The 27,469-nt window shown below is 44.5% G+C and overlaps 1 protein-coding gene across 2 annotated transcripts in view; it reads left to right on the plus strand.

Annotated features, from left to right (window-relative positions):
- Nucleotides 1-26,572, plus strand: part of SLCO3A1 (solute carrier organic anion transporter family member 3A1) — a 319,450-nt gene extending 292,878 nt beyond the window's left edge. The window contains exons 9-11 of one of the 2 annotated variants that reach the window (XM_025392175.1): nt 5,092-5,156; nt 16,956-17,198; nt 25,918-26,572. In XM_025392175.1, the coding sequence (XP_025247960.1) occupies nt 5,092-5,156; nt 16,956-17,198; nt 25,918-26,000 (391 nt within the window). In that variant the 3' untranslated portion in view covers nt 26,001-26,572. Of the gene's footprint in view, nt 1-5,091; nt 5,157-16,955; nt 19,721-25,917 lie in introns of those variants that run through there. The other variant, XM_025392174.1, reaches the window with a different exon arrangement.
- Nucleotides 26,573-27,469: the final 897 nt, after the last annotated feature.

Below are 27,469 nucleotides of genomic sequence, written 5' to 3' on the forward strand. Positions count from 1 at the left end.
CAGGTGAGCTAGGGCCACAGCAAGGAGCACAGCTTCTCTAGGCTGCTGGGAATCAATTATGTTTGATAGGGACCTCCCACCAAGAGAAGGCAGGGCATGGGGGAGAAGACAGCACTTTCATGTTCTCCCAGAAATAGACCTGCAGGCAATTTTGAAAAGGATCCTGCATTGAGCCTTACAGGACGCAGCCTTGTTGGAGGAAAATGAAAATGGCATCAGTGCCCAGCCCCCACCACCCTGCCACTGCTTAGCCATATGAACGTGGGCACTTCCCCCTAGACTTGTTTCTGAATCTGTAGCTGGGGGTGATATGACCCATCCTGCCTGCCTCCTGCAGTGGAGCAGGACCCACTGAGACCTGAGACCATGTGTGTGCAAACTCAGTAGAGATGTGACGGGTTAGTGTGCAGCATGGCTCATGGCAGGTGCGCAGTGACCATTCTTATACAAAGAGGTTGTTGGAGAGAGCCAACCAAAATTCTGTTGTTACCTGTCTCTGGGGACCTGTCCTGGGGACAGATGAGATACCTCAACGATGAGCCATTAGTAATATTCTGAGTAACTTTTATCATTTGCAGAGTTACCTAGATTTGCGTTGGAAACCCAGAAGTGAACTAACACATAGCCTGCCGTTCATCTGAATCAGGGGAAGGCCGGCTACACAAAGACTCATCAGCTGGGCGTGGTGGCTCACGCCTATAATCCCAGCACTTTGGGAGGCTGAGGTGGGAGGATCGCTTGAGCCCAGGGGTTTGAGACCAGCCTGGCCAACAAGGAGAAACCTCGTGATGGCACACGCCTGTAATCCCAGCTACTTGGGAGGCTGAGGCAGGAGAATTGCTTGAACCCAGAAGGTGGAAGTTGCAGTGAGCTGAGGTCATGCCACTGCACTCCAGCCTGGGAGACAGAGCAAGACTCTGTCTCGGGAAAAAAAAAAAAAAAAAGACAGACTTGCCTTCTTGGGATGCAGTTATCTAAGTGAACAGATTCAATAGCAAGGGCTGGAAATAAAAGTAGGAATGAAACGCATGGAAGTACCCAGTGTCCATGCACCTCACCTCTATTTTATTTAGCTTCTCTCTTCGCCACCACATTTCCTCATCTTTGTTATGAATTCCAAGGAAGAGGATTTTTACAAGTGCTAATGTTACCTAGAACATCATTAGCAAGGCCTTTTGAATTTGCAGAGCATTAAGGGTACAATAGCAAACTGCCATTTTATACTTACTACGTTTGAAAAATAAATTTTAAAAATTGACACCTAGTGCTTACAAGGCTGTATCAAAACTGACAAAATCACAAATTGCTGGTGGCATGGGAAAAGGCTATCACTCCTTTCAAAAAAGCAATATGGCAATGTGAGTCAAGAGCCATAAAAATATTCAGGCCCTTTTATTCAGTAACCCTGCCCCTTGCCATTTATCTTTAAAAAGTACTTCTCTACAAGAAAAAAAAAAAAAGAAAGAGCTCAATGCAGACAGATTTTTATTACAACGTTAACTATAATAGCAGAAAACCCTGAATTGGAATAGTGAGTTAAACTATGGCACTGCAGCTCCATGGAATAATGAAAATTCTTAAGAATGTGAAAGTGTTTATGAAATGAACTATTGAATTTAAAACTATTTAGAGAAGATGATTATGTATAATATGCATTTGGACAAAACCCATCAGATCTCACGTATAGGTTTTAGGTGGCTGCCTTACAAGTAGTTTATTTTTCATTATTAGACGTTCTCGTGAAGTTATACACTAAAGGCACCGAGAAGCATGAAAAATGACTAGTCTCTTATTTGCTTGCCCTATGACTCCTCTGCAAAAACCCAGCCTCTAGACACTCACTAGTGGTGACTACCAAACATGGAAAGTTTGTTGAAATTCTTAATCACTTCCAAATCTCAGTTTGATAAACAGCTCTTGGAGCTTTGCTGGAAATATTTGATTCCCTCTAAATTAATCAGCAACAGATGGCCTAAATGACCTAGGCTTATAACTCCACGCTGTGCTGGAAGCACACGCTATGCATTGTGCATGTTGAGAGGTCCAAGACACAGCTTTATTCCATCACCTTCCTAGTCTGATTTGCCATCACAGATGTCTCAGGCTGGCATAAGAGCACAGATGTGCACCAGCCCTTGCCCCCTCCCAGAAGAATGGACCCACTGTCATGCCAAACAGGACCATCCCACCAACAACAGTGCTCAGAACATCTGGAAGCAAGGTTAAAAGCTGATGCTCAGCCCCTCTTAGGTCCCACACTGGGCTCCGAGAGTAATTAGGCGGTGCTCTCAAGGTCACCCAGCTAGTACGTTTAGAGCGAAGACTACCTCCCCAGTGTTGTCCAGAGCTTTCAATAGTGTTCGCACAGAGACCTCCATTTCTTCATAACTCAAGCCAAGAAGGATTATTCTTCTCATAGGAACCAGTTTCCCAACAGGATATGAAGGGAGATCTTAGCACCTTGCTCACTTTGTTCCTAGTGACATGATAGCTGAAAGGAAATCAAATTTCAGGTGATAAATATTCTAACTCATTATACCAGCGTGCTTTCTTGATAAGGAGAATTTGCCTCTATTTATGTGTCTTTCAAGTCAATGCTTTCAAATGAAAGTGCAAAAGCCGGAGCCGTGGAGCTGATAATAGCTTTGAAGAACTTGGATTTTGTAACGTGCACATTCTAAAGAGTACTGACTGTGTTTCTGTCCAGAGACACTGGACTCATCATGAACGTTTTACAGGTGTCTAACTCAATCAGCCAGAGTCACGTCCCCATCACTTAATGAAAGTCGTGACCTGCTGCCCTGGGTTGACTTACCTGTACTGTATTCTTTCTAATTGAGAAGAGATGTGTTTTCCCTGAAAATCTTAGAAACGGGGGCAAAGATTGTAAAAACTCCAGTGTCTTCATCCATTCAGGCTGCTATAACAAAATACCTAGACTCAGTGGCTTGCAAACAACAGGCATTTATTTCTCTCAGTTCTGGAAACTGGGGCATTTAAGATCAAGGTGCAAGCAGATGTGCTGTCTGGTGAGGGCTGGCTTTCTGGTTCAGAGATGTGCCTTGCTGCCATGCCGTCACTTAGAAGGGGTGAGGTAATTCTCTGGGGCATCCTTTATAAGGGCACTGGTCGTATTCACAAAAGCAAGAGTCTTCATGACCTAATAATCATCTTTCAAAGGCCCCACCATTACCTTAGGGGTTAAGTTTTAATGTGTGAATTTGGGGAGGACACATCCTTTTTGGATTGTCACTGGGTTTGTCATGCCAAGAAACCAAAGACATGCCCACCTGAGGCTCAAGCCAAGTAGTAGCTCGTTGGATAGATATCATTGGATGGCTGGATGAATGACCTCTGAGATCATTTAAGAATATTATTCTAGCCAAGTGTATGGACTAGGTTAATATCCTGTGTACTGGATATCCTGTTGGTAACTTTGTTATTAACGTTTATTTCTACGGAATTGATTTCTAGGCCCTCCTTGCATCTCATGGGTCGCTCAGTCACACTGAAATGCTCCTGGGTGTTTCTAAAGGCTCAGCCACACTGGACTGGTTCTACACCTAGCCAGGTCCTTCCAGGGAGCATAGAAGTGTGATTTCTTCCCCCTCTCCCCTGGGGACTCATGATGGCAACAGATAAGAGGAAGGTTTTTTGCCACTGGTGCTCAGGATGACCTGTAGCACATATGCATGTGGTCAGTCAGCTGTCTTCCCCTTCACATGCTTTCACCACCAAGCCAAGAAAGGGCTACCCACCCACCCACTTACACTGTCACTTAGCACATGCTGGGCACCACACATGGTGCTAGGGTTGAGGTCATGATGATAAACAAGACACAAATAGTCTTTGGCCTCAGGACAGAAGACAAGCATTGAAGAAATACCAGTTGCAAGAGTAAGAGGTATTACAAAGGAGACTGTGTTATCAGCTATGTGGACCCATCTATCTGAAATTGGTCAATGTTTCCGAACTTCTTTCTACTCTCCCATCCCAGAAAATGTTACACTCTGGAAGTGCTCTAGAAAATATATAGAAGACCATTCTAAGGGACTGTTCTGAGGAAACCAAGGCCAGGGAGATTGGATCACTTTGAAACAACTGTAATTATATGAAGGTACCTTTCCAATTTAAAAGGTGCTTGTATTAGGGTTTTCTAGAGGGACAGAGTAGGAGATATAGATATATGTAGATATATGTTTATTAAGTATTAACTCACATGATCAACAACATCCCACAATAGGTCATCGGCCAGCTGAGGAGCAAGGAAAGCCAGTCTGGGTCCCAAACTGAAGAACTAGGAGTCCAATGTTCGAGGGCGGGAACGGTCCAGCACGGGAGAAAGATGTAGGTTGGAAGGCTAGGCCCATCTGGTATTTTCATGTTTTTCTGCCTGCTTTATATTCTAGCTGTGCTGGCAGCTGATTAGACAGTGCCTTCCCAGATTGAGGCTGGGTCTACTTTTCCCAGCCCACTGACTCAAATGTTAATCTCCTGTGGCAACACCCTCACCAACACACCCAGGATCAATACTTTACATCCTTCAATCAAGTTGACACCCAGTATTAACCATCACAGTGCTGAAACATGCTAAGTGGATTATTTCCCAAATGGTCCATCCAGGGTGTCCAACCATGCTAACCTGGTGGATTTCACAAAATGACTAGAGAATGGTAAAGGTGCTCATGGTTTCAGCCTGTTTGTGAAGCATACGGGGAATTATTTTCTCAGTTGATGTTTTCCCCCCCAATACATGTACCCCACCAACTTAAGATGCTTCCTGATCTTAGCAAAACCAACATGTCTTTAAATGTAGGCTTTATGACCACATTTGCATTCTGTCCTTCGAATGACAAGGTTAGCTCCAGTTATTAAAAAACACTGTTAAATTCCTAAACTTATCTTGGCACCACAGTTGCAGTTATTTTTCAGACTTTAGGCAGGGACAAAAAAAAAAGGCACTATTAGTAATTTTCTAAAGAAGAGCTCTGATGGACAGCAGCAAATGACTCTGGGGTCTGTTAATTACAGGAGAGTGATAAGAATCTGTTTGTTTTTTTTTTCTTTTTCTCTTCATCTCTTTGCACGTAGGACAGTCAGCCCTGAACTCAAGTCTTACGCTTTGGGAGTTCTTTTTCTCCTCCTTCGTTTGTTGGGTAAGTATTATCTCTTTATTTCCTCAATAATGAATCGGATGCTTATTACTAGTTGAGTAAATATCAGTGAAATTATCCCATTTCCTAGGTCTGTCTCTTTTTTCTTTGAAGTTTAATTATTAATAAATAAGAAATGTTAAGTCTCAAAATTTGAGTCAGAGATAAACTCAGACACTGCCTGTATATCACAAAGTTCTCATTTATACCAACTCTTATCTTCATGCCACCCTGAATTCTCATTGGCATAAGGAGGAAAAGTGATGGCACCAAAGGGGAAAAAAAATCTGGTGGTGTAATTTGGCATCTTCATTAAGCAAGCCTTGAGCAGCTTGTGAAATGCTTCATTTATGGGGCCGCCAGCTGGGAGAGAGAGGCGTTCTCACAATGCCTTGAAAATGGAAACTTCGCATCCTTTAAATTTTTCCAAACTGAGTTTGTTTACCGTGAATTTCTGGGATGGGGCAAATGTGACCTTCATGCTATAGGGCCCACGTTTCAAGATTTGGTATAGGAAGAAGGAATAAAGTCTAACCCTCTCATTTTTTTTTTTTTTTTTTGAGACGGAGTCTCGCTCTATTGCCCAGGCTGGAGTACAGTGGCCGGATCTCAGCTCACTGCAAGCTCCGCCTCCTGGGTTCACGCCATTCTCCTGCCTCAGCCTCCCAAGTAGCTGGGACCACAGGCGCCCACCACCTCGCCCGGCTAGTTTTTTGTATTTTTTTTTTTTTTTTTTTTTTAGTAGAGACAGGGTTTCACCGTGTTAGCCTGGATGGTCTCGATCTCCTGACCTTGTGATCCGCCCGTCTCGGCCTCTCAAAGTGCTGGGATTACAGGCTTGAGCGTCCGCACCCGGCCTAACCCTCTCATTTTTAAGATAGGCAAAAGGAAGATGAGATAGTCCATGGTTCACCCAAGGTCCTTCCTGTGCACTGGCTGGGCTAAAGCTGGGCCTGGTTCCCAGCTATGCCTGCCTTTCTCTTGCCATACCATACTGTTGCTTTATGAGCATTGTTTTGTTAAGGCCAAAATCAAGATAACTTTTTTCCTTGAATAATAGGACAGTCACCTTCCCCAGTAGGCTTTAAGTGGCATCTGAATGTAGAAAGGAAAACAACCATGACCTGTATTTTTAGAGTAGAAATAAAATTCCTCATTGCAAGTATATAATTGTGGATAAGCACAAATACCTAGCTATAGAAATGTTTGTAAAAGTGGAAAATTGGCAGCAACCCAAAAGCCCAACAGTAGGCAATTAGTTAAATCAGTTATGGTCTATAATCGCAGTAGGATTTATGTTCCCCTTTAAAATTCTGGAAAGAAAAATATAGACTTAGAAAGGGTATGTGATATGTGGAAGGGAAAAAAAAGAGGTCTGTAATGTAATAAAATAGGAAAATATTGCAAAAGATATTTAAAAAAATCAGCTATTATCTTTGAGTAATAAGGTTATATTTTCTAAATTTGTTTTAAAGTTTTGAACAAAATGTCTGTTACTTTATAAGATTTTTATATATCGATATATGAAAGCAAAATATTAACCTTTAGATCCATTAAGGTCCTCCCTGGGGAATGGCAAATACATAGCATATGTCTCTCCTCACCTCCCTTCTCTGTCTATAGCAAAAACCTTTTCATCAATCTGTGGTCATTCCCTCTGTGCCTGGTAGAAGACCTCAGAATACTCTCAACCACTAACAATCCATGTTTCTTGGTATATACATGCGAACTCAAATGGCATTGTCTTATGTCTAAGTCATGGAAAATAGAAGTGCTGTAGGTGTGAAGATGCCCCAATTAAAACAAGTTCAGCGCTAATTCAAAGTAAAGCATTTGGGCCTTCCTGGGAAGCTGTAGTAGCATGCAGAAATACCAAGGCAGAGTTATGATCGTGCTGATTTTTTCCTATCAGTGGGAGGGTGCAATCTGCATACATCATTACACCCCTACTCTCAAGGCAGTGTGGGGTGGATCGATAGGTGGATGTGTAATATAAACTGGCACATTGGGACCCTTATTTCTGCAAATGGTAAAGCCATTCCACATATGCATTTGTTCAAGAAGCTAATGTTTATTGACAACCTATTGTGAAAACCTATTGTGTTCTAAGCCATGAACCATCCCCAGGTAAGTGACCTCAGCTCTGCCCTTATGAGTCCTCTGGGGCTGGCCAGGGAAGCTAAGAGCCCAGCCTTCTAATCTGTGGAGTTGCTGTGGAGATCTCTGCACCTCTAGACAGATACTAAGGACTCAACACAACTGGCAAAACATTTTTTTGATAGCACAAGATGAAAAACAATTTACAAGCTATTTCTGAAAAGTTAATGAAAATTACAGGACAGTTGAAAGTGAAAGTGAACATTATGAGGCATATGATACTGTTAAAATCATCATACACTGCTGTAAAGCAGTTTCACTATCTGTACGTCTGCCCTAGGAATAATCAACCAGGTATTACCTAGAATAGTGTTTTTCAACTTCTGCAACTGTAATCTAGAGCAAGAGATGACAAGTTTTGCATTATGGCCCAGTACACACATGCCTATGGCTAGATACAGCTAAAACCAAAAAAAATCATGAAAAAATACTCTAATAGGTATGACACATTCTGACATTTTCTATTCTAGTCTATTACATGCTTTTTAAAAAGGTGGTCATGACCCACTCTATTGATTTTATTGCCCATTATGAGTCTTAAAGACTGGAAAACCCTGCTCTAGAAGACTATGACACAGCTTCATCTTTTAATTAAAAGCAGCTCATAGAAGAAGTCTTAGCATTTGGCCTAATTCCCTTTCTTGCAGGACCCAGTAAGATTAACCACCATTATTGTTAATGAAGGGCCGGCAAAGACATCAGATCCTGTGGCATTCTCAACTTTTGTGCTGGCCTAGCAAGGGTAATGAGGATACAATGGGGACATCACAGGTTAGTGTGACAAGATTCAAGTTGGCACAGGTGTAACAGGAATATGTAGAAGGGACTCCTAATCTTGCCTCGGGATGGGAGCAGTGGGTTTGGACAGGATGTGATGTCTACGCTCAGCCCTGGGGAAGGAGTAAGAGTCATACAGATGAGCAGGGAGAAGGACTTAAGGGGTCAAAGCCTGGGGATGAACAAAGGTCCTAGCATGTTTGGGGGCTGCAGAAGGTCCAGACTGGGGGGAAAAGGGGGACAGCAGAAGATGGAGCTGGAGAGGGTAGTGGATGAGGGACTTGGTCAGGAAGGGCTTCTGCCCTGTTGCTGCATTTGACCTTTATCTCGGGAGGCTGAGGCAGAAGAATCCCTTGAACCCAGAAGGCAAATGAAAGTTGTTGATGGGCTTTAACCAGAGAGTTATTGTATATTAAAATACACAGGATCCATTGTGTATTTTAGAAAGGGCTTGTCTGCCGTGTGGAGAATGAGAACATGGCTGAAGAAGTTGCTGTGTAATGAAGTGAATGCTGGAGGCTCGTGCTGAGATGGTGCTCGCAGGATGGGGAGAGGGTAGGGTTGAGAAATAAAAGGAGGAAACTGTATTATTCTCTGAGTGGAAGCATACGGACTGGAAGGGGCACCCACAGTGCCCACTCCTAAGAAAGACTTGGGTCATGTGGTGAACAGAGGAATTATTTATGAGACAGGAAGAAAGGATGTGGAGCAAGTTGGGAGTGGTGTAGACCAGCGCTGTCCAATGGAGCGTTCTGTGATGATGGAAATGTTCTCTGTCTGTACCACAGGTACTGTTGCACACCTGAAATGTGGCTTCTGTAGCCTACTTATTTTTATTCATTGTCACATAAGTAGCCAGATGTGGCCAGTGTCTGCCATACTGGACAATGAGGGGGCCATCTTTGATGCACCATCCTCATGGATCAGAGTGAGGAAGTGGGATAGGGCACGGGAAGACCCTCTTTCTAGACACTTGGGTGTACATGAATAGGGCAGGAGCTAGAAATGAATGTGAGATTAAAATGTGAGCTAGAAATAAATGTGAGATTGTTGCTTTACACGCCAACAGCAAGGAGTTGGTAGAAAGGGCCAGGGCAGGGCCTGCAGAGGCACTGGTCAGTGGGGGACTGGGAGTGGCCCCAGCACCCTGGAATAGAAGCAGAAGCATGGCAGGAGAGTGGAGCAAAGAAGCTGAGGATGATGATCAAAGTAGGGCTGAGATGGGAGAAAGGAGAGAGGACAAAGATACAGGAATTGTAAAAACTAGTTGTAATAAATAATGGCAAAAGAGAACTGGAGGCTGTGGCCAAAGCCTTATTGTCTGACTTCGAGATTATGGAAGTGGAGCAGTTCTGACCAATGACAAAGCCCAGGGTGTTGCTGGCCAGAGAGGAACAGGGGTCAACAGCCTGCATGTTGCGAGTGAGTTAATGAAAGGCTCACACAGACAAGTTTATGTTGAGTAGGGGAGGAAGACACTGAGCTGGAGAAGGGTCAGTGAATTCAGAGTAAACTGAACAATCTACTCATAGCAGAATTCCTGGTATAATTGAGTCCATCCTCCTTTATTCTTCTACAGTTGTCTTGGCTGCTCCTTTTCTCGCTGGGCTGTGGGCAAACTCTCTGCTCCTGAGTTGGTCTAGAATCTTGTTCCTGGGGCCTACTGCTTGCCAGCGTGTTACACCAAATTAAATTAGTGGAAACAAATATGCGTGGAGACTCTTCCACATCCAAGGTGCTGTCTAGGGGCTGCTTGGGGTGTACAGATAAGTAAGTGCTAATATCCTGCCCCTGGTGGCTCCAGTAGGAGAACGAAGCAAGTGTGGGGAAGGTGTGGGGTTAGAAGAGTCATAGAGGGCCTTGATTTTCAAGGGGAGAAATTATACTTGGCTGAGTAGTTGCCAGTGTGGAGCAAATGGGGGCTTCAGATGGGAGAGTGAATATACATTCAGAATTCTGCTTTAGGTAGAGCAACCGGTGAGCAGGGCATGAGGTTTAGCAGGATGCAGGATAACCCACCAAAAGCATTGAAGTGAGAAGCTGACCTCCAGCGAAGCAGTCGGGTTGAAAGGCAAAGACAGAGCCACATAGTGAGACAGCATCTATTGAGGCCCCCCAACCCAACTGACCTAAGTAAAAGTGAAAGAGAAGCAACAAAGCTCAAGATGAGGCTGAGGTTTGGAGCCCCTGGGACTGGGGCTATGGAGAAGCCTTTAATAGAATAAGAGATACAATAGATCAAGTGTCTCGGGGTATCGTTAGGAATAGGCTTAGCTTCCACAATACCACCACAAACTCTCCACACACTAACCCCACATCTTAATTTTCCAGTGTGCCTGCCTGGCCAAAAGCAGGGGAAGGCCCTCGGGGTACGTTTCTGTAGGCAGGGGTCATTCCTGAGCAGACCGTCCTTGGTCTGGGGTGATCTGTGAATTACTCTAGAAAAGTACATCCTAGACACTCCTGATGTGGCTTGTCAGACATTTGTTGAGTTCCTGCTGTGAGCATCGTCTTGCATATGACGAAGTTTATAGGCAAGTGGAGAAATGAACGTGTTAAATGCTGCTTTGGAAGAAGTAAGCACAGCATGCCCACGGGCCCCAGGTGAGAGATGAGAGGGAGTGAGATACGGCGGTGTGATGCGTGGAAGACCCCTTCCACTTGCCTATGCTTTTAATTGTTCATTTGGCGAACATATGTTAGGTGCCAGCCATGTGCCCTGGCTGTGTCAGCAGTGTACCTCACCTCCTGATGTACCTGCACCCCCCATGATCTGCCTCCCTTACCTGCGCTGAGGTGACCTCCAGTATTTACCATGGGCCCTCTACAGTCAGTCACACCTGCTCTTGAGCCTAGCTCTGCCTTTCCTGACCATGTGGCAGATTATTTAAGCTCTCTGGGCCTTAGCAACTTTAACAAGGGGTCCAGGAATGAAAGGAGAACATAGTAGCTGCTCCAGACTCTCCAGTTTAAGAAAAGTAAAAGTCAGGTGTCACTGGAAAACAGCCCAGATTCTTTCTTGACATTGCTGAAGCAGAGAACTCATTAATGCTTCCAGGAGAATACACTTTTCAGCATCTCCCTTTCTAGCTGGTGCTGGACATAACAGTAATTCCACCAGGTTGAATAGAGATTCCATGGTGAATTCAAGTCTTGGCAGGTAAGCCAGAGAGAAACAGATATCTTTTTAAATGTAAATGGCCATAATTTTCAGCTTCCATTTTGTCCCATAAAAGAATTTGAACTTATTTTTCTCACAAAAGCCTTCCAGTTCACCTTTTAAGTTTAGACTAAGGAATATAAATAGGCCTAGCCTTTTCAACTAAGAGAGTAAGTTAAATAGCCAAGATATAAGGCCCTGAGGTTTAATCTCTGTTAATAGATTTCAGAAAAACAGAGACTGTTCTTAAACAGTGCAGCAATTTATGCATTGAAATATATACAGCTGCAATTTAAGCCAGAGTGTAATAGATTTAGTCCTTTTAATATTCCCTGTAATAGCGGGGAACAGCATTGAGCCTGCACATACCCTCCTCAGCACACGGTGGGTTCCCTATTAACACCTACTTCATCCACAAGTTCCTGCCTAGAGGATTTAGGGAGAAAAGAAGATATAGGAGAGAGAGCTGCTCTTGCAGGCTTTAGGGAAGAGAGCATTCCTTCAGAAGACACAGTTACTAAAGATACACCACCATCATCAAGCTCCCTTGTAACTAAGGAATCCACAGAGTGAAGGTGCTCAAAACCAGAGGGACGCTGACGTACACCTGGCCCCCCTTGGCCTCCCTTCTAGATGCACCTGATTATCCTCCAAAACTGACTTATGATGTGGAGATTTTTTTATTTTATTTTTTTTTTTGAGATGGAGTCTCAGTCTGTCACCCAGGCTGGAGTGCAGTGGTGTGATCTTGGCTCACTGCCACCTCCGCCTCCCGGGTTCAGGCGATTCTCCTGCCTCGGCCTCCGGAGTAGATGTGGAGAATTCTTGCCAGTGGAGGTTATTCACTGAATCACAGCTTGAAAGGTTTTCTGCAACTCTTTCTCTAGAGGTGGTGAACTTAAGAGAGGACGGATTTTCATTTACCCGAAAGAGTTCAGGACAAAAGCCAAGCAGCAGCAAGGGAAACAGATTTTTGGAGCGCCCACCCTGTGAGAGCTTTCTCAAATGGCGTCCCATTGATTCTTACAAAAGCTCTGCCTGAAGGTATGATTGTGCCCATTGTATAAACAGCGAAACTGAGATTCACTAAAGTTGTGTGAATCACACAGTTCCCAAGTGGCAGAATTAGAATTCAAAATCAGCTGTCTCTGGTTCATAAATTTGCATTTCCTCCCCGTCACCAAAACTCCAGATATGAACTCCCTGTCTGACCAAAGCCTACAACGATGACAACTCCGTGTCTCTTCCTGCTGACAAGCACAGTACCTGCCATTACTGCCTCAGGTGTCCAGCGAAATACGGAATTTGTTTACAAAATAAGTCTCCCAGCGTTCTCTATGTATTAGCAACCCCAGAGAAGGAAGGGCTGCCTGCTTTGCAAAGATCAAACTCCCTGTGTGTTTCACCCTCTGCACACTTCAAAACCAGGCTTCTACAAGCCAGTTACTCCAGGAGCTTAGCAAAAGGGTAAATAAAATGTTCTCTGTATCCCTGGAAATCCCCAATAAGAGCTCTAAAGTCTTCTCAAATCAACAAACTCTGAATTAGAAGGAAGGAGATTACTGCGTTTGGAGTTTTGAAATATCAAACCTGCAACAAATAATCTCTCTCACTCTCAGTTTATTTGTATGTGAAATAAGGCGGGGCAGGGGGAGTGGTTACGGAGGGGATGCATAATGGATTAGAGCATTCTATACAGTCCTGGGTGGGGGGAATTAATGATACTACTTATCATGACAGTTGCCACACTCACACTGTAGCAGTCTCCCCTTTGTCTACGGGGAACCAACTCCTTGCAGGGACTGCCTGAGTTTTTGTTTGGTCCAACTGAGTGGTAGACATATAAGGATGCAGGGCTGGGCATGAAAATGAGTCACCAAGGTGGGACTCCCTTCTGTGACTCATCAGGTGAGTTCCAGAATGGCAGAGGCCTCTAACCAAAAAGATGCAATCAGTTCATCTCTGGTACTCTCCGCACACCTGCAATTTAGGACCTGATAGCTAGAGATCCCCTTTGGGAAAGAATTTTAAGTGAATATGAAGGAAAAGATGAATTTGATGGAAAAGAAAGTCAATATTTTCACTATTCAGAAGTATAAAAGGAATGTCATAAAGGTTATACTTAAGGTACTTAACCTAGAGTTTATTCTAAAATACCACCCCAAATCCCCTATCTAACATGAATAAGGTGGCAAAAGTTCTGGTTACATGGAAAGATCAGACGCTTGCAAAACACACACACACATCTCATTTGTGTAGTGTTTACTTAGCCCTTACCAAGCAGGTGGTATTCGCTCCATTTTAAAGAAGAAACAGACATTGAAAGATCAAGTGACTTTCTCCAGGGCTTTTGGCACCTTGAAATTTCTTTCATCTCAGCTGAGTGCAGTGGCTCACGCCTGTAATCCCAGCACTTTGGGAGGCCAAGGCAGGCGGATCACAAGGTCAAGAGATCGAGACCATCCTGGCCAACACAGCGAAACCCCATCTCTACTAAAAATACAAAAATTAGCTGGGCGTGGTGGCATGCACCTGTAGTCCCAGCTACTCGGGAGGCTGAGGCAGGAGAATCACTTGAACCTGGGAGGCAGAGGTTGCAGTGAGCCAAGATCGTGCCACTGCACTCCAGCCTGGCCACAGAGCGAGACTCCGTCTCAAAAACAAAACAAAAAAAGTTATATTTCATCTCTACCATGAAAGCTCTCTAAAATACTGAGCAGAGCATAGCATGAAAAACTTTGGTAGGTTTTTTTTTTTTTTTTTCTGGAGACAGTATCCCATTCTGTCCCCTAGGCTGGAATGCCATGGTGTGATCATGGCTCACTGCAGCCTGGAACTCCTGGGCTCAAGCGATCCTCCCATCAGCCTCCTGAGTACTTAGCTTTCACATTGCTGTTTAAAGGTTTTGTCATCTGGTAGTGGAGCTTGACAATAGACAAGATAAAATTGCCATCTTTATCACATGGAGGTATGCCCTACTTGAAAGACAACCAAATATTATAAAAATTCTCACTCAGGTACATGAATGAGTTACATAGTGGTATTTTAGAGGGATATTTTGGTTTTAACAAATGTTAACAAATGATTCCTTTATGTTGCAAATTTCCTTCGATGTGCTTAAAATATGACCTGATTTGCACCGACCTGGAATTTGTATCCAAGCATCCATGCATTATAGAGCAAGGGACACCTACCTGTACCCTCAGTTCCTTCCCACAGCAAAGCGTTTACTAAAGGTGTCCTCTCTAACCTTGGCTCACCATCGCCAGGTGATGGGTGGTTAGAACAAAGTGAAATGACCTCAAGAAAGGTCACAAGGAAGGAGGAGCGTTTGGGAGCTAATCACAATATAATGATTATGCCCCATGCAGAGAGAGGAAGGTGAATGGATTTGCTTTGCCCTGCTGTGCCACAGAAACAGGCCACATTAGTTCCATTTATCTCTAGGTCTATCTGTAATACAAACTGGCTCCAGATCTTCATTTTTTACATAAATAATGTGGCATGTGGCTTAGTTTCTATTATGCGGTTGCCATGGCAGTTCCTCCAGTTGGCTCTTTTTCAGTGAAATGAAAAAAGGCACTTGTTAGGGGGCAGGGAAAATGCACAGGGTTGGTGGGGAAGGGCTCAGACACCTGGGCAGCCTTTGGGATCACAGGAAATGCTAGGAATATGAGCTTCCATTTGGCAGGACCACAGCCCGACCTAGTAGCCGGAAAGAAGGAAGCAAGTTGTGTGGGATTTTGAGCTTGGAGCTTATTTATTAAATCGAGCTGCTTGGGAAGTTTAATGAGGTTTCAACCAGAAATCTTCTCGGGGCTTCTTTGGGGTAACAAGCAGTGGAGGTGGAGAGTTCCTAGGAGAAGTACAGAAGCACCTGGGCCGAGAGCCTGGCACTCTGCCAAGCTCATTAGCACTGATAGGGTAACACAGCCCTTCTTTCACCCGATTCCAGGCCTGTCATTAAAACCAGGGGAAGGGCTGCTTCCTTCATTAAACCTTCCCTCTCTCCCTGACTGTCTTTGGAGGCCCCCACAGAACAGAGGTGCTGCTGTGCTTATCATGCACGTGCTGTTATTCTGGCGATCATGGATGGACTTCAGGGGCCTATGAACCCCCTGAAATACGAGTTTGATTTTATGGGTAGGTGTATTTTTCAGAGCTATGGGTCTAGATCTCATCAAAATCTCAGAGGGACTTTCCTTAATACAAAATGAAATTCAGATGCTCTAGGACTGGCTCTGCAAGAAACACTCCGGATAGAGGTACATGGGCCCTGGGATTTTAGAGTTGGCCACACCTAGTTCCAGAGATCACCTCCTCCTTCTGCAGTCTGTCACTGAAGATGGTTGGCACTTTATTCTGGCCTCAAGGTGACAGTTTTTTTTGAACAGTTAATTTGTATTAGTGACTCATCTATGACTTCCCTGTAGTACAGATTACACTCTCCCCCTGCACTCAGAATCACCTGGGAATGTTTAAGTGCTGGGGACTGCGCTGCACACCAAATGCTCCGATTTCATTGGTCTGGGATGGGACACCCTGGATGATGATTGTCATGGGCAGCCAGGTCTGATAACTCAGGGCTGACAGCAGGCAGAGGAACAGGGAACTGAAGTAAGGAAGGGGAAGGGTTTTCATCTCATCTGCCATTTTTGGTGACTGGTTGTAGGTGCCGGAAATGCTCTACCGTGAGGGTTTCAAAACTGGTTACCAACTCATTCTGAGCTGGGAATATTCTTACCCACTGGCAATATACAGGGGAAGGGAAGTTGTCAGTATATATGCAGATATTTTCCATTTTAAACTTTATGTGTATGTGCACAGACGTACTTAAGTCCAACTTGTGGTCCCTGTACTCAAGAGCACACACAGCCCTAAAAGCCCCATGCAGAAGAACACCACACATAGTACGCCGCCGCTTTGCAGGTCCCTCAATGAGACTGCACTGCTTTCACTGACACTGAGAATGTTTCCCTTCAAGGAAGACTGTCTTGGCCTTCTCAGGCTCTCAGCAGAGGAGGATGATGATGATAATAGCAGCCGTCACTCACTTTACATGGTAAAGTGGCACAGTACACACTGTTCTAGATGCTTTTTTTTTTTTTTTTTGAGATGGAGTCTCGCTCTGTTGCCCAGGCTGAAGTGCAGTGGCACGATCTTGGCTCACTGCTACTTCTGCCTCCCGGGTTCAAGCAATTCTTCTGCCTCAGCCTCCCAAGTAGCTGGGACTACAGGTGTACACCAACATGTACCACAGTGCAAATTCCAGGTTGTCTCTTTAGTAGAGACGGGGTTTCACCATGTTGACCAGGCTGGTCTCGAACTCCTGATCTTAGGTGATCCACCTGCCTCAGCCTCCAAAGTACTGGAATTACAGGTGTGAGCCACCATGCCAGGATGATGCTTTCTATGTGTAAAGTTAGTTTTCAGAGCAATCTGGTGAAGACTGTAGTATTATCGTCATCCCCATTTTGCAGATGAGGAAACTAAGGCAGGAGGGTGTAAATAACGTGCTCAGATTTATACCATGATAAAAAGGCAGAACTGGGACACAAACTCATGCACTTTGCCTCCTGAGCGTGTCTTTGAGCCATGGAGTCAGACATATTTGCCCAGCAGTGCTATAAGAAAAGCTAGGCAGAGACAGGAACAGGAGAGCACTGGCCACTAGATCCAGAACCTTAACCTTCTTTTCCCTGTGACAGGCTTCATCCCTCCACCCCTCATCTTCGGGGCCGGCATCGATTCCACCTGCCTGTTCTGGAGCACATTCTGTGGGGAGCAAGGCGCCTGCGTCCTCTACGACAATGTGGTCTACAGATACTTGTATGTCAGCATCGCCATCGCGCTCAAATCCTTCGCCTTCATCCTGTACACCACCACGTGGCAGTGCCTGAGGAAAAACTATAAACGCTACATCAAAAACCACGAGGGCGGGCTGAGCACCAGTGAGTTCTTTGCCTCTACTCTGACCCTAGACAACCTGGGGAGGGACCCTGTGCCCGCAAACCAGACACATAGGACAAAGTTTATCTATAACCTGGAAGACCATGAGTGGTGTGAAAACATGGAGTCCGTTTTATAGTGACTAAAGGAGGGCTGAACTCTGTATTAGTAATCCAAGGGTCATTTTTTTCTTAAAAAAAGAAAAAAAGGTGTCCAAAAAAATACCAAAACTCAATACACACACAGAGGCACAGACGCACACACACTCAGACAGACACACCGACTTTGTCTTTTTTCTGAACATCAGAGCCAGACAGGATTCAAAATAAGGAGAGAATGAGATCGTGCGGCGGGGTCCTGGAGGCCACTCGCGCGGCTGGGCCACAGAGTCTGCTTTGAAGGCACCTCATGGTTTTCAGGATGCCGACAGCTGCAAGCAACAGGCACTGCCAAATTCAGGGAACAGTGGTGGCCAGCTTGGAGGATGGACATTTCTGGATATACATACACATACAAAACAGAAAACATTTTTTTAAAGTTTACTAAAATAAAAAAAAATTAAAAAAAAAAAACCACAAGTTGAAAGCATTGCCAGATTAAGCACTAGTGACACACCGCGTGCCACCCTCTTCCTCCAGATGGGGGTGGGGGCGGGCGCACAAGTCGGAGGGGTGGAAGCCCCACTCCTCTCTCTGACTTTCGCAATATGGGTCACTGTGTAGACGACTCACCCAGTCTGCATGTGGTTCAAGGCCCCAGAGTTCTCTCAGTGATGCTAATGGGTGATCTGTGCTGGAGTTTGTAATTGGCACCTCTCGCCAGCTCCATCTCCATGTTCAAGACTGAGGGCCTGAGGGGGAGCCGGGTGGGGGGCCAGCACCTCCCAGTGGCGGGCATCCACCTTCCCCCAGCCCCACAGAGTGACCTCAGGAAGCAGTAGGCCTCGCCTGGCTATGACTGACCCGGCTCAGAGCTGGTGAGACCCAACACAGTCCAAGTCATTTGCTTACATTTGCCAAACATTTTGCCATTTTTAAAAGAAAAAAACACAATCCATATGAATTTCAAACTGTTGTATGTATAATCCTCTAATACTATTTTTAACTACTTCTAAAATCTGTTAACCCTTCAGTCACTAACACAGTTCTCTAGGCCGGATTTATCATGCTGGTTGCTTTTACTTTTTTTTCTCCTTTTTTAATGCACCAAAAATATGTGATACAAGGGATGCAATTAACCTATTGTAATTTTTATCACTTTATCCTCATTCGGATATTCTACAAAAACAAGAATATATAATGTGTTATAAGAAAAAAAAAATGCTTCAAAAAGAGAGTGAATATGCAGCCTGCCTTTAAAAGAATCACATTTGAGACAACAGGGGATAATGTGATGAATTGCAAATTTGCCTTTTAGCTTTCTTCCCCATGATTCAGTGATCACTGTCATGGGAAGCCCTTTTATATTCATGCTTGACATTCCAAGAGGCGTTCTTTTCAGCCTGTGGAGGAGAAACTCTTAGATGTGGGTTTGTGGTGTATGGATGCAACACTTCCGGGGATGGGAAAGAAGAACAGTTCCCTAGCACAAGCTGTTAAGAAGTCTGTAGCGTCTCTGATAACAAATAGACCCACAAGCTCCTGGAAGCTGTTGTGTGTCCAATGCATGAAAATGTCTTTGACATTTTCAGGGTTAGTCTGGAACTAAGGCCCTTGTCTGTGTTTTGAAGGTGGGTAAACCTCAGAGAATGAACCTGTTATGATTTGGGGTAAGAATCACGTTAGAAAACCTCTTGCAACCAGTACACTAGGCCTTCTATGGCCATTTCCATAAGGGGACAGAGCTTAGGTAAAGGCACACACTCATACACAACAAAGGGCCCTGCTAACTTACCGCTCATGCTTCTTCAGTAACCTTTGTTCATGTCACATTCCTGGCACTGGAAAAAAAACTCAAAGGTTGATTGGTTTGCTTTTTCACCTTGGACACATTTGCAGTTTACCCACAAGGCAAACAAAAGAAGCAGGAAATAAAAAATGGTTGGGCATGGGGCAGATATGGTACCAAATTTTTAATGAACGTTGTAAATGAAAAGGCTTGAATGACAGCCCAAATCTAGAGAAAGCACTGAGCAAGACCAACGAAAAGAAAAGCTGTGTCGTGGTGTGGGGCCACCATGATCAGCTGCCTGGGGCAGGATGCTTCTGAGACAGGCCTTTCATCTGCTTAGTGTTAGTATGTCCTTGCTTATGAAAATGGGGACACTCATCAGTATGTTAACTAGTAAAGGGGAGATGGTTCTCCAACCACTTCATAAAATATGTATATTCTGTTGTTCCTAAGGCTTTGAGAATATCCTGTACAGGTTTTGGTTTAGTTTTGCAAATGTATTGCTAATAGGTCACTCCTATAGATTATTGCTTGGCCCTTCAAACTCAGTACACACACACTGAGGCCCTTTGACCTAGTGTTTTATGGAACTCTTTGTTTTGAGAGGGAAAAAAAAAAGGTTTTTAAAACTCTTTGCATTTTGGACTTTTTTCCCTAAAATTTTAGGATGAATGTGAAAAAGATGTTAGAATAACAGGAAGACAACTCCAGGGCTGAGTTTTATCAGCAATTGGGTATAAATTTAAAGACCCCTGTTGCAAGATGGCTCTGAATTCTGTTGTATTGTCTTTTAAAATTTTAATTTTTCTCGTATACTACCGAACAGAAAACTCAGTCTAGATTTAATTTGCCTTTTGTGCTCTAAAGAAGCATTGTACATACAACACTAGATCAGCCCCCTCGATTATCTGTTTGGTTTCAAATGAATGAAAAGATTTCCTGGTAAGATCTCCATTGGATTTACAGAACACAAAAAATGTATGGGATGGAATAAACCTAGAAAGTGAATGCTAGAGTTCTCTCTCTTCTGCTATAAACTCCTACACCATCTCAGTTGAACATGCCCAGGGGTGGATGAAAAGTCTCTCTCTGCTGAAACTGACAGATCTTTGTAACTCCTACGCATAGACCAAGAAGGTTTGGGTTTTGTTTTTGTTTAACCAATATCATTCCCTCCTATGAAGCAAGCACATTTTGCAAAAATGCCTCTCTAGGGGACGCGGTTTGCTGTCTTCTCTCAGCTGAGGCTGTGTGCTGTCAGGGAAAGCTGGCTCTGAGGCACCCTGGGGACACAGGGTTCCAGAAGGCCACAGCATGGCATGCTGGCTTTCCTCACAGCTAACGAAGGATTGGGAGCAGCCTCCTTTCACGGTCTCCCCAAGGAGCTTGCTGGGAACACTTAACAGACAAAATAATAACTGGAAACCCAAGAGCTCCTAAGGAATCATTTGACAGAGTTGCTAACATCTTCCAAGCAGGAGGGAGCGTGCCCCTCCGTAAAAATCACTTCCTTTTCACCATCTGATCATGGAATAGCTCGCTCTAACGCTTTTAAAGATTGGTTGAGTGGCATCTGTACATTCCAGTCCCCCGATCCCACTCCCCTGTGTCCAGTAATTGCCCTCCAGCTTCCCCTCACTCACACTATGGCAGGGCTTCCCAGCCCTTCTTGTTGAAAAACCTGCAGAAACATTCCACATGAGGGCAACCAGCTGATCCCTGGGATGGTAGTCACACCACTCTTGAGGAATTTTCCCAGGAAAAAGGTTCTCCTGTGGTTACTAATGGTTATTCTTTCACACCTCCCAGAGGAGGTCTTTCACTGAGGAACGTGTAAAATGGAGATAGATACATGTACTAAAATAGAGAAACATCCGAGGAAAAGTAGTTTCTGGCTCCCCGTGTGCCTGCTGGGCTGGTTTTCTTGCTGCCTGCTGCTTCCAGTCCTGGGAAGTCTGGTTTCTTCTCCACCCAGCCATGCCTGCCAGACCTGTGTAGTCTGCTGTAAGCCCTGCTAGGAACCCCAAAGGCCCTACTCAGCAGTGGTAAGCTATGAAGGTCAATGTATAGATGTCAATGCATCTGATCATCCAGTCAAGGCCAGAAAAACAGGATGAGCTTCTGTTGCAGTTGGACGGAGTTACACTATATTTTATTGTTGCTTGAATATTTTATTTGGTTTGGTTTAGATGAGGGAAGAAACCATGCAAACAGTTCTTTCAGTCTAACAGATGGAGAATACTTGCCGCTGCCTGGTGCTGTTCTTACCTGACCATCTTGATGGCTTGGGAGAATCACATATCTGGCCAGAGGCCAGAGGAAAGTACCAGATACATAGCAGGGGCCTGCTGACTTCACTGGCCTCGTGCCACTCTCCTCTGATTGACCTCCTCAACCATAATCCATGTTTCCCTTTAGGGACTGTTTCCCCTTAGGTTAGAATCCACTTCAAATATCTAAGAGGCGCCAACTTTTCCAAGAGAGGGTGTTAGTGAAATTAAATTTGGCCTGGAAAATTAGTTCAAGACCCAAATATAGTATTTACCCATTTTCTACCCTTCCTTCTTTCCTTTTTCATTACACCTGCTTCACCCAACTTATTTCAAACTGCTACTCCCCCAAACAGCTGCAAGAACGTAATCCCTTAGAGTAAACCACCCTAAATGACAGACTTTGGACCCCACGCCCCTAGTGTATTGTCATTGCTCTAGAGTAATTGGAATACCCTCTCACTGGTGGAAGATACAAGGAAGATATTTTTGTTCAAATGCCTCTTATGGGGCCTGTTGCCTAGAACAGCATGTGGAATCCACCGTGAATGCACGCAGCCACCCACACCTGCCTCATCAGTAGCTTCAGCAACCCAGAACGCTTGGTCATCATGGCAGGGACAACTTGGGTTATAAAAGCTAAAATGGAAAATTCTGGAAAGCAAAGATAGCCCTGTCCCCTAGAAACCTGTGACTGCCATGGAGACAGGGACAACTCACACTTCTCAGAGACTATCCACGTTAGCATTTTTCTTTGCAGAGTTTGTTTTATTTGGGGATGCGTTGTATGAGCTTGATGTATTCGAAACATGTATTTGTTTTATTCATTCCTTAAAATTTTGGCTATATGCCAAGCCCTAGATCAGATACAAACGTGGAAAAGATTTGTTCCCTACCCTCCGCAAGAACCCCCATTTCAGTAAGCTGGACAGATCTGAACACAAACAAAACCCATGGGATAATAGTATTAAGAGCTAGGGTCTGTCTGGGGATAAGGAGAGCCAATTCAAGATGGTGGTGAGTTCTGCCTCATGGCAGCAAGAATCAGGAAGGCTCTGGAGAGTGGGTGGCTTAGAAACTAAGAACTAAAGAGCAGTGAGTGACTTTTGGGGAAACACGGTGAGAAGATGAGGGGCAGAATTGCCCCCAGAGAGCCACCAAAACACATTCACAAGCGTTTTCTGTAATAGGCCAAGTAGTAAATATTTTAGACTTTGTGGATCTGCAGTCTCTGTTGCAACTACTCAACTGTTGTAGTACCGTGAGATCAGCCATAGACTACAGGTAAACAAATGGACTATGTTCCAATAAAGCTTTATTTACAAAGACAGTCGGTGGCTGAGGGAAGGCCATAGTTTGCTGATCTCTGTTCTCTTGCACAGGCAAGGCCTCAAGCAGCACTGCGTGTTTGGGGGACCCTAGCAGCTGAGCATAGGTGAGGCAGATCCCAGCGCCTAAGACTCTGCTGTAGCATGGGCCAGGGCATACATAGGAAAGGACCTTGAGCTAGGTGTCCATCGGCCTTAACACTCCTGACCATGAGACTCTAATTCAGATATCTCATTTCCAAGAATAAGGTAAGTACCCCTTTGCTCTCATGGTTAAAATTGAAGGCAACATTATTTTTCTCTTGTGTGATGTGGCGGATTCGAACTGTATGGTCTACATTCCCATACAGCTGTGACACTGCAGCTCAACTAGAGTAACCATCCTTTTCTCTTAAATGATGGAAATGGGCACATGAGGGAGAAAAGTTCAAACTAGAAAAAGAAGAGTGAATCCAGATACCAAAGAGTATTTCCAATCCTTTTCCTCCCCACAACCAACACAAAACACTATCACCCTAAAGTTAACAGATATGCCGGGTAAAATACTTGGTAAGCACTAGTAATAACTACTACTAATAGTAGCTAACATTTTTCAAGCACTTAACTATGAATCAGCTGCTGGCTGAGCTTATTTCATGTATTAGCTCATGCAATCTCAACCATAGGGTGGCTCAAATTCACAAAGCAGACTTAGGATTCAAACCTAGGTGTATGAAAAAGCTTTCAGGTCTTAAAAAGCTCTCCTTATTCACAGACAGACCCATAACCACTATGGGTACTACCTCCCTACTGGGCAAGACACAAGGGACCTCCCTCCCCACCTTTAGACACTGATCAAGAAGACTGTGGCCCAAGTAAACTGTGGGGCCCCACACGCTCCCACTTGCCTCCTGATGTAACAACCAGGACACCATGGCAACAGTGTTCTGAGGCTGTGTGTTTTTCTATTGCCATTCCTGGTATTAACCCCTGATCCCAGTGGTCCATTGATACGAAGTGTTTTACCTGAAATGGACAGATAAGAGGAATCAGATAGGAGACTCTCCTACTCTAGTGCATTCTGAAATGCACTATCAAAGCACCAAAATGCCAGGGAGGCACTCCACAGTGCTGGTCATCAGCTCCCCTGGAGAGACCCCAGACACCTGCCATGGCTGGCACCCCTTTAGTCTACAGCATCAACCACAGGAGATCAACTCTGGCCCCAGGGCTTCAAACACACTGAAGCTGGTCCCTAATTGGATATACTTCCTCTCCAAAGGAGACCAGGGGCACTTGTCATATTGAGTTCAAGTCCCTGGTCAAACTCAGGCACTAGCCACCCTAACTTGCTGTTCTGTCTTCTATTCTCAGATTCCACGCTTTTAGGAACAGAATATCCAGACATTGCCATTTTTGTAATAGTGACTCAGGTCAACAGTCAAGAGTTGGTGATTATCATAAGTTTTCAATTTTTTCCCATAAGATAGAATTGATTATGTTCTTTTGCTATGAGCAAATGAACAACATAGCAAGTTTTCTGGAGGTTTAACATTCTGTAGGTGGACACTTGCTATCCCATTAATGTTTTTCTTAGCATTAACCTTATAGAAGATTCTCACACTAACCTTATAGAAGACTGCTCTCATGGAGACATGTTTGGCAAGACCATTTGATTTTATAATCTAAGGCCATAAAATGAATTGGAAGCATAGAATTTACAGAGTGTTGCTATAAAAGGATCCCAACTGAACACAAATGGTGCTCCCATCCAGCACTTTAAGGGAGGGAAGGGGCCAGGAAGCTCATGTTTATTAAGCACCTGCTACCCACATGCCAGGTTCTGTGAATTCATGATCCCAGGTACTGCTCCCAGCAGCCTTCTCACACCAGCCCTACGAGGTAAGTATATATTCTTTTCCACTTCACAGGTTTGAAAACTAAAGCTCAGCAAATCCAACCCTTCTAAGATCACATAGCTAGTTTATAAAGCCACCAGGAGCCAGTGACAGATCTGACTCCTAAACCAGTGCTCTCTCCACTACAACACACAGCCCCCGAAGTTAGAACACGGAACTGACTTCTTTAGCCTCTGTAAAGCCAACAGAGCATCTACCTATGGGAAACCCCTAGCAGGAGTCTATTGTTTCATAGAGAAGTAAGCCAGGAGTTGGAGGCGAGAATCTCTGCAAAATTTTGCCTATGGGCACAGGAATCTAGGTTTCACTTTAATAATTAAATGTTGAAAACCTTTCAAAACACTCCTTCCTACTTCAACCTTAGCCGCATCAGCAGGAATTTCCTAGCCATTCATCAGCCTTTATCTTATTCATTCTGCTAAGCAGCGATGAACCCCAGCTCTCTAACTTCTGTCCCACCCTTCCCAACTCCCCACACCCGAGTCTTTCAGTGGAACCCCAAGACTATAAGAACCTGGGCCTTGTGAGAGTGAAGGAAGGATGCTCCAACTTGCCCAGGACTCAGGCTTCAGCTTCACAATCCTGAGGAAAGGAATGACATTTCCAAACTGTCACCTTTGTAGCACTAGGTCAAAGTCTAAAGAGGACAAATAAATGGACAGGGACTTCTATGGCCTCATTGTGCCTATTGAACAGGAGAGCTGCATGTCACAGTCGATGAGACCTGCACAGCTTGTGAATCATCACTGAGACTAGTTGTGTTTTTAATACCTTTAAAATGAAGCCACAGCATCTATTCTGGAAATGTGGCGTAGGCTTAAAAACTTGCTCCAGAGAGGATATCGTTTCACCCAGCATGCAGTGAATATCTGTGGCTACACAAAAAACAAACTGAATGCTGGAGGAGAAAGCATGACATTGTGATGCCAGGCAGTTTTCTCTGACACTCGGTAATCTCTTCAATAGAGATGTATGGTGACACTTAGAGCCCTAGAGCACAAGGTCTGTCACTAGTAATTTACATAAGACAAGAATAAATTATTGACTGGGAGACATCTTATTCATCCCCAACATCTGCTTGGCTGTGGGAATGGTCATGTAGATGAATATCTTTCCCAGAAAAGATACTTGGCCTTCAAAAAGGTCTCTGGGCTCAGAATCTGGCCCCTTGGGGTTACCTGGAATGAAACCCAGCACTTTATTGCTTTGACTGCCTACTCTTGTCCCTTCACTGCAAAGCCATCATGCTATTAAATAAGCCTAACAAAAAGTAGGTGAAGCAGAAAAGACCGATCTCTTTTTCCTCTTGGCTCTTCTTCCCTCCTCCCCCTTTAGGCACAGAGTACCAAGACATTGAGACTGAGAAAACCTGCCCCGAATCACATTCACCTTCAGAAGACTCCTTTGTGAGAAGCTGAGGGCCTGGCCCTCTTCCTCTTCCTGGAGAGAACAGCCCACCACCACCCACAGACCTCGCGGGCCTCACTTAGCGTGCTCCTCCCTGCCCGAGAACCCGAGGGTCCCCATGTGGATTATCCAGCCAGTGTGTGGTCCTTTGAGGCCCCAAGCGCAGGCCTGTGATGAGGACTAAAGAGGTGACTTATGGTCAGGAGTACTCCAAACAGCTCTCAGAGTAGGCATCTTTCCTGGGTCTCTAAAGAGTCATGCTGACCTGGTGTGCAAATTCCCTTCACCCATCCCTCTGCCTCCTCTGGGGATGGCTTGCTGACATGCTTTAGAAACTCCTCTCTTGGAAATGCTCCGCTGACCGAGGGCTTCAACAGCTTTAATGAAATCAGCCAAGAGGGTAAAAACCACCCTGTTGCACAGAATGGAGGGGGAAAAAAGCACATACTCAATAGATTTTTGAGTGTGGTATTCTGTATTTTTGCAGCTTTTATTTTCCAAATGAGCAGTTTAGAAATCTGTGATGTAAAGTACATACTGTACGTTTGCTGAAAATTATATTAAAAGCACTATTTTAATTCTTCCTCTGTCTCATGCTCTAATCTCTGTTACCTTTCTTGTGCCTTCAGGTAGAATGATTCTAAAAGATTCTGGAGAGTGCTTCTGGCCATGTGTGTTCTATATTTATGGGCTCTGAGGTTATGGACTTATGAGAGTATAAGCTTTAGAGCCAAGAGAGACCTGAGCTCAAATCCCTACCTCACCACTTGCTGCTGGTGTGATGTTAATGTAGTGATCAGACTTCTCTTAGCCCCTGTTTCACCATTTGTAAAATGAGAATATTAATGCCTGCTTTATACAACTATGGTAAGACTTAAATTAGATCATGTGTATAGGTACCAAGTACAACATACAGCACAGAAATTGTCATTGTTCATTACTACCCCAACCTCTGGCTGGAATCTAAATGCTCCACACCATGCAGCTTCTACTGGTAACATTTAGTGATCCTATTCTGTCACTGTCTGGTTTTCGTTTCTGATTCTTCCACTGCCTGTAAAGCCTAGCAGACAGGCAGTTGACTTCATCTCACAATAGCCCCAGTGTCTGGTATAGTGCATGTCATTCCGTGGATGATCAATATGCAAATGAATGAATGATGAACAAACAGCCTCAGACCCAGTCCCATTCCTCAGTGGAAACTATAGCATTTGCCTCCCTTTCTGTAGGTTCACAAGCCACCCAGTGGCCGGAGCTCCAGTGGCTTTCCCACACCTTGCTAGGCCTCTTCGTAATTGACTGGCTTCATCTCCATATCTTTATTAATTCACTAGCTGGACTCCTACCTCATATGAGTAGGTAGGTTGGGTTGACACCTGCCACTGACTTGCAGAATGGAATCCCCACTGCATTACTCCACTGGCCAGACTGGAGTTCCAAGCATGGATGCTTGCCAGAATTCTTTTTTTTTTTTTTTTTT

This window comes from Theropithecus gelada, chromosome 7b, assembly GCF_003255815.1.
Source record: "Theropithecus gelada isolate Dixy chromosome 7b, Tgel_1.0, whole genome shotgun sequence".
In the NCBI taxonomy this organism is placed as follows: Eukaryota; Metazoa; Chordata; class Mammalia; order Primates; family Cercopithecidae; genus Theropithecus; species Theropithecus gelada.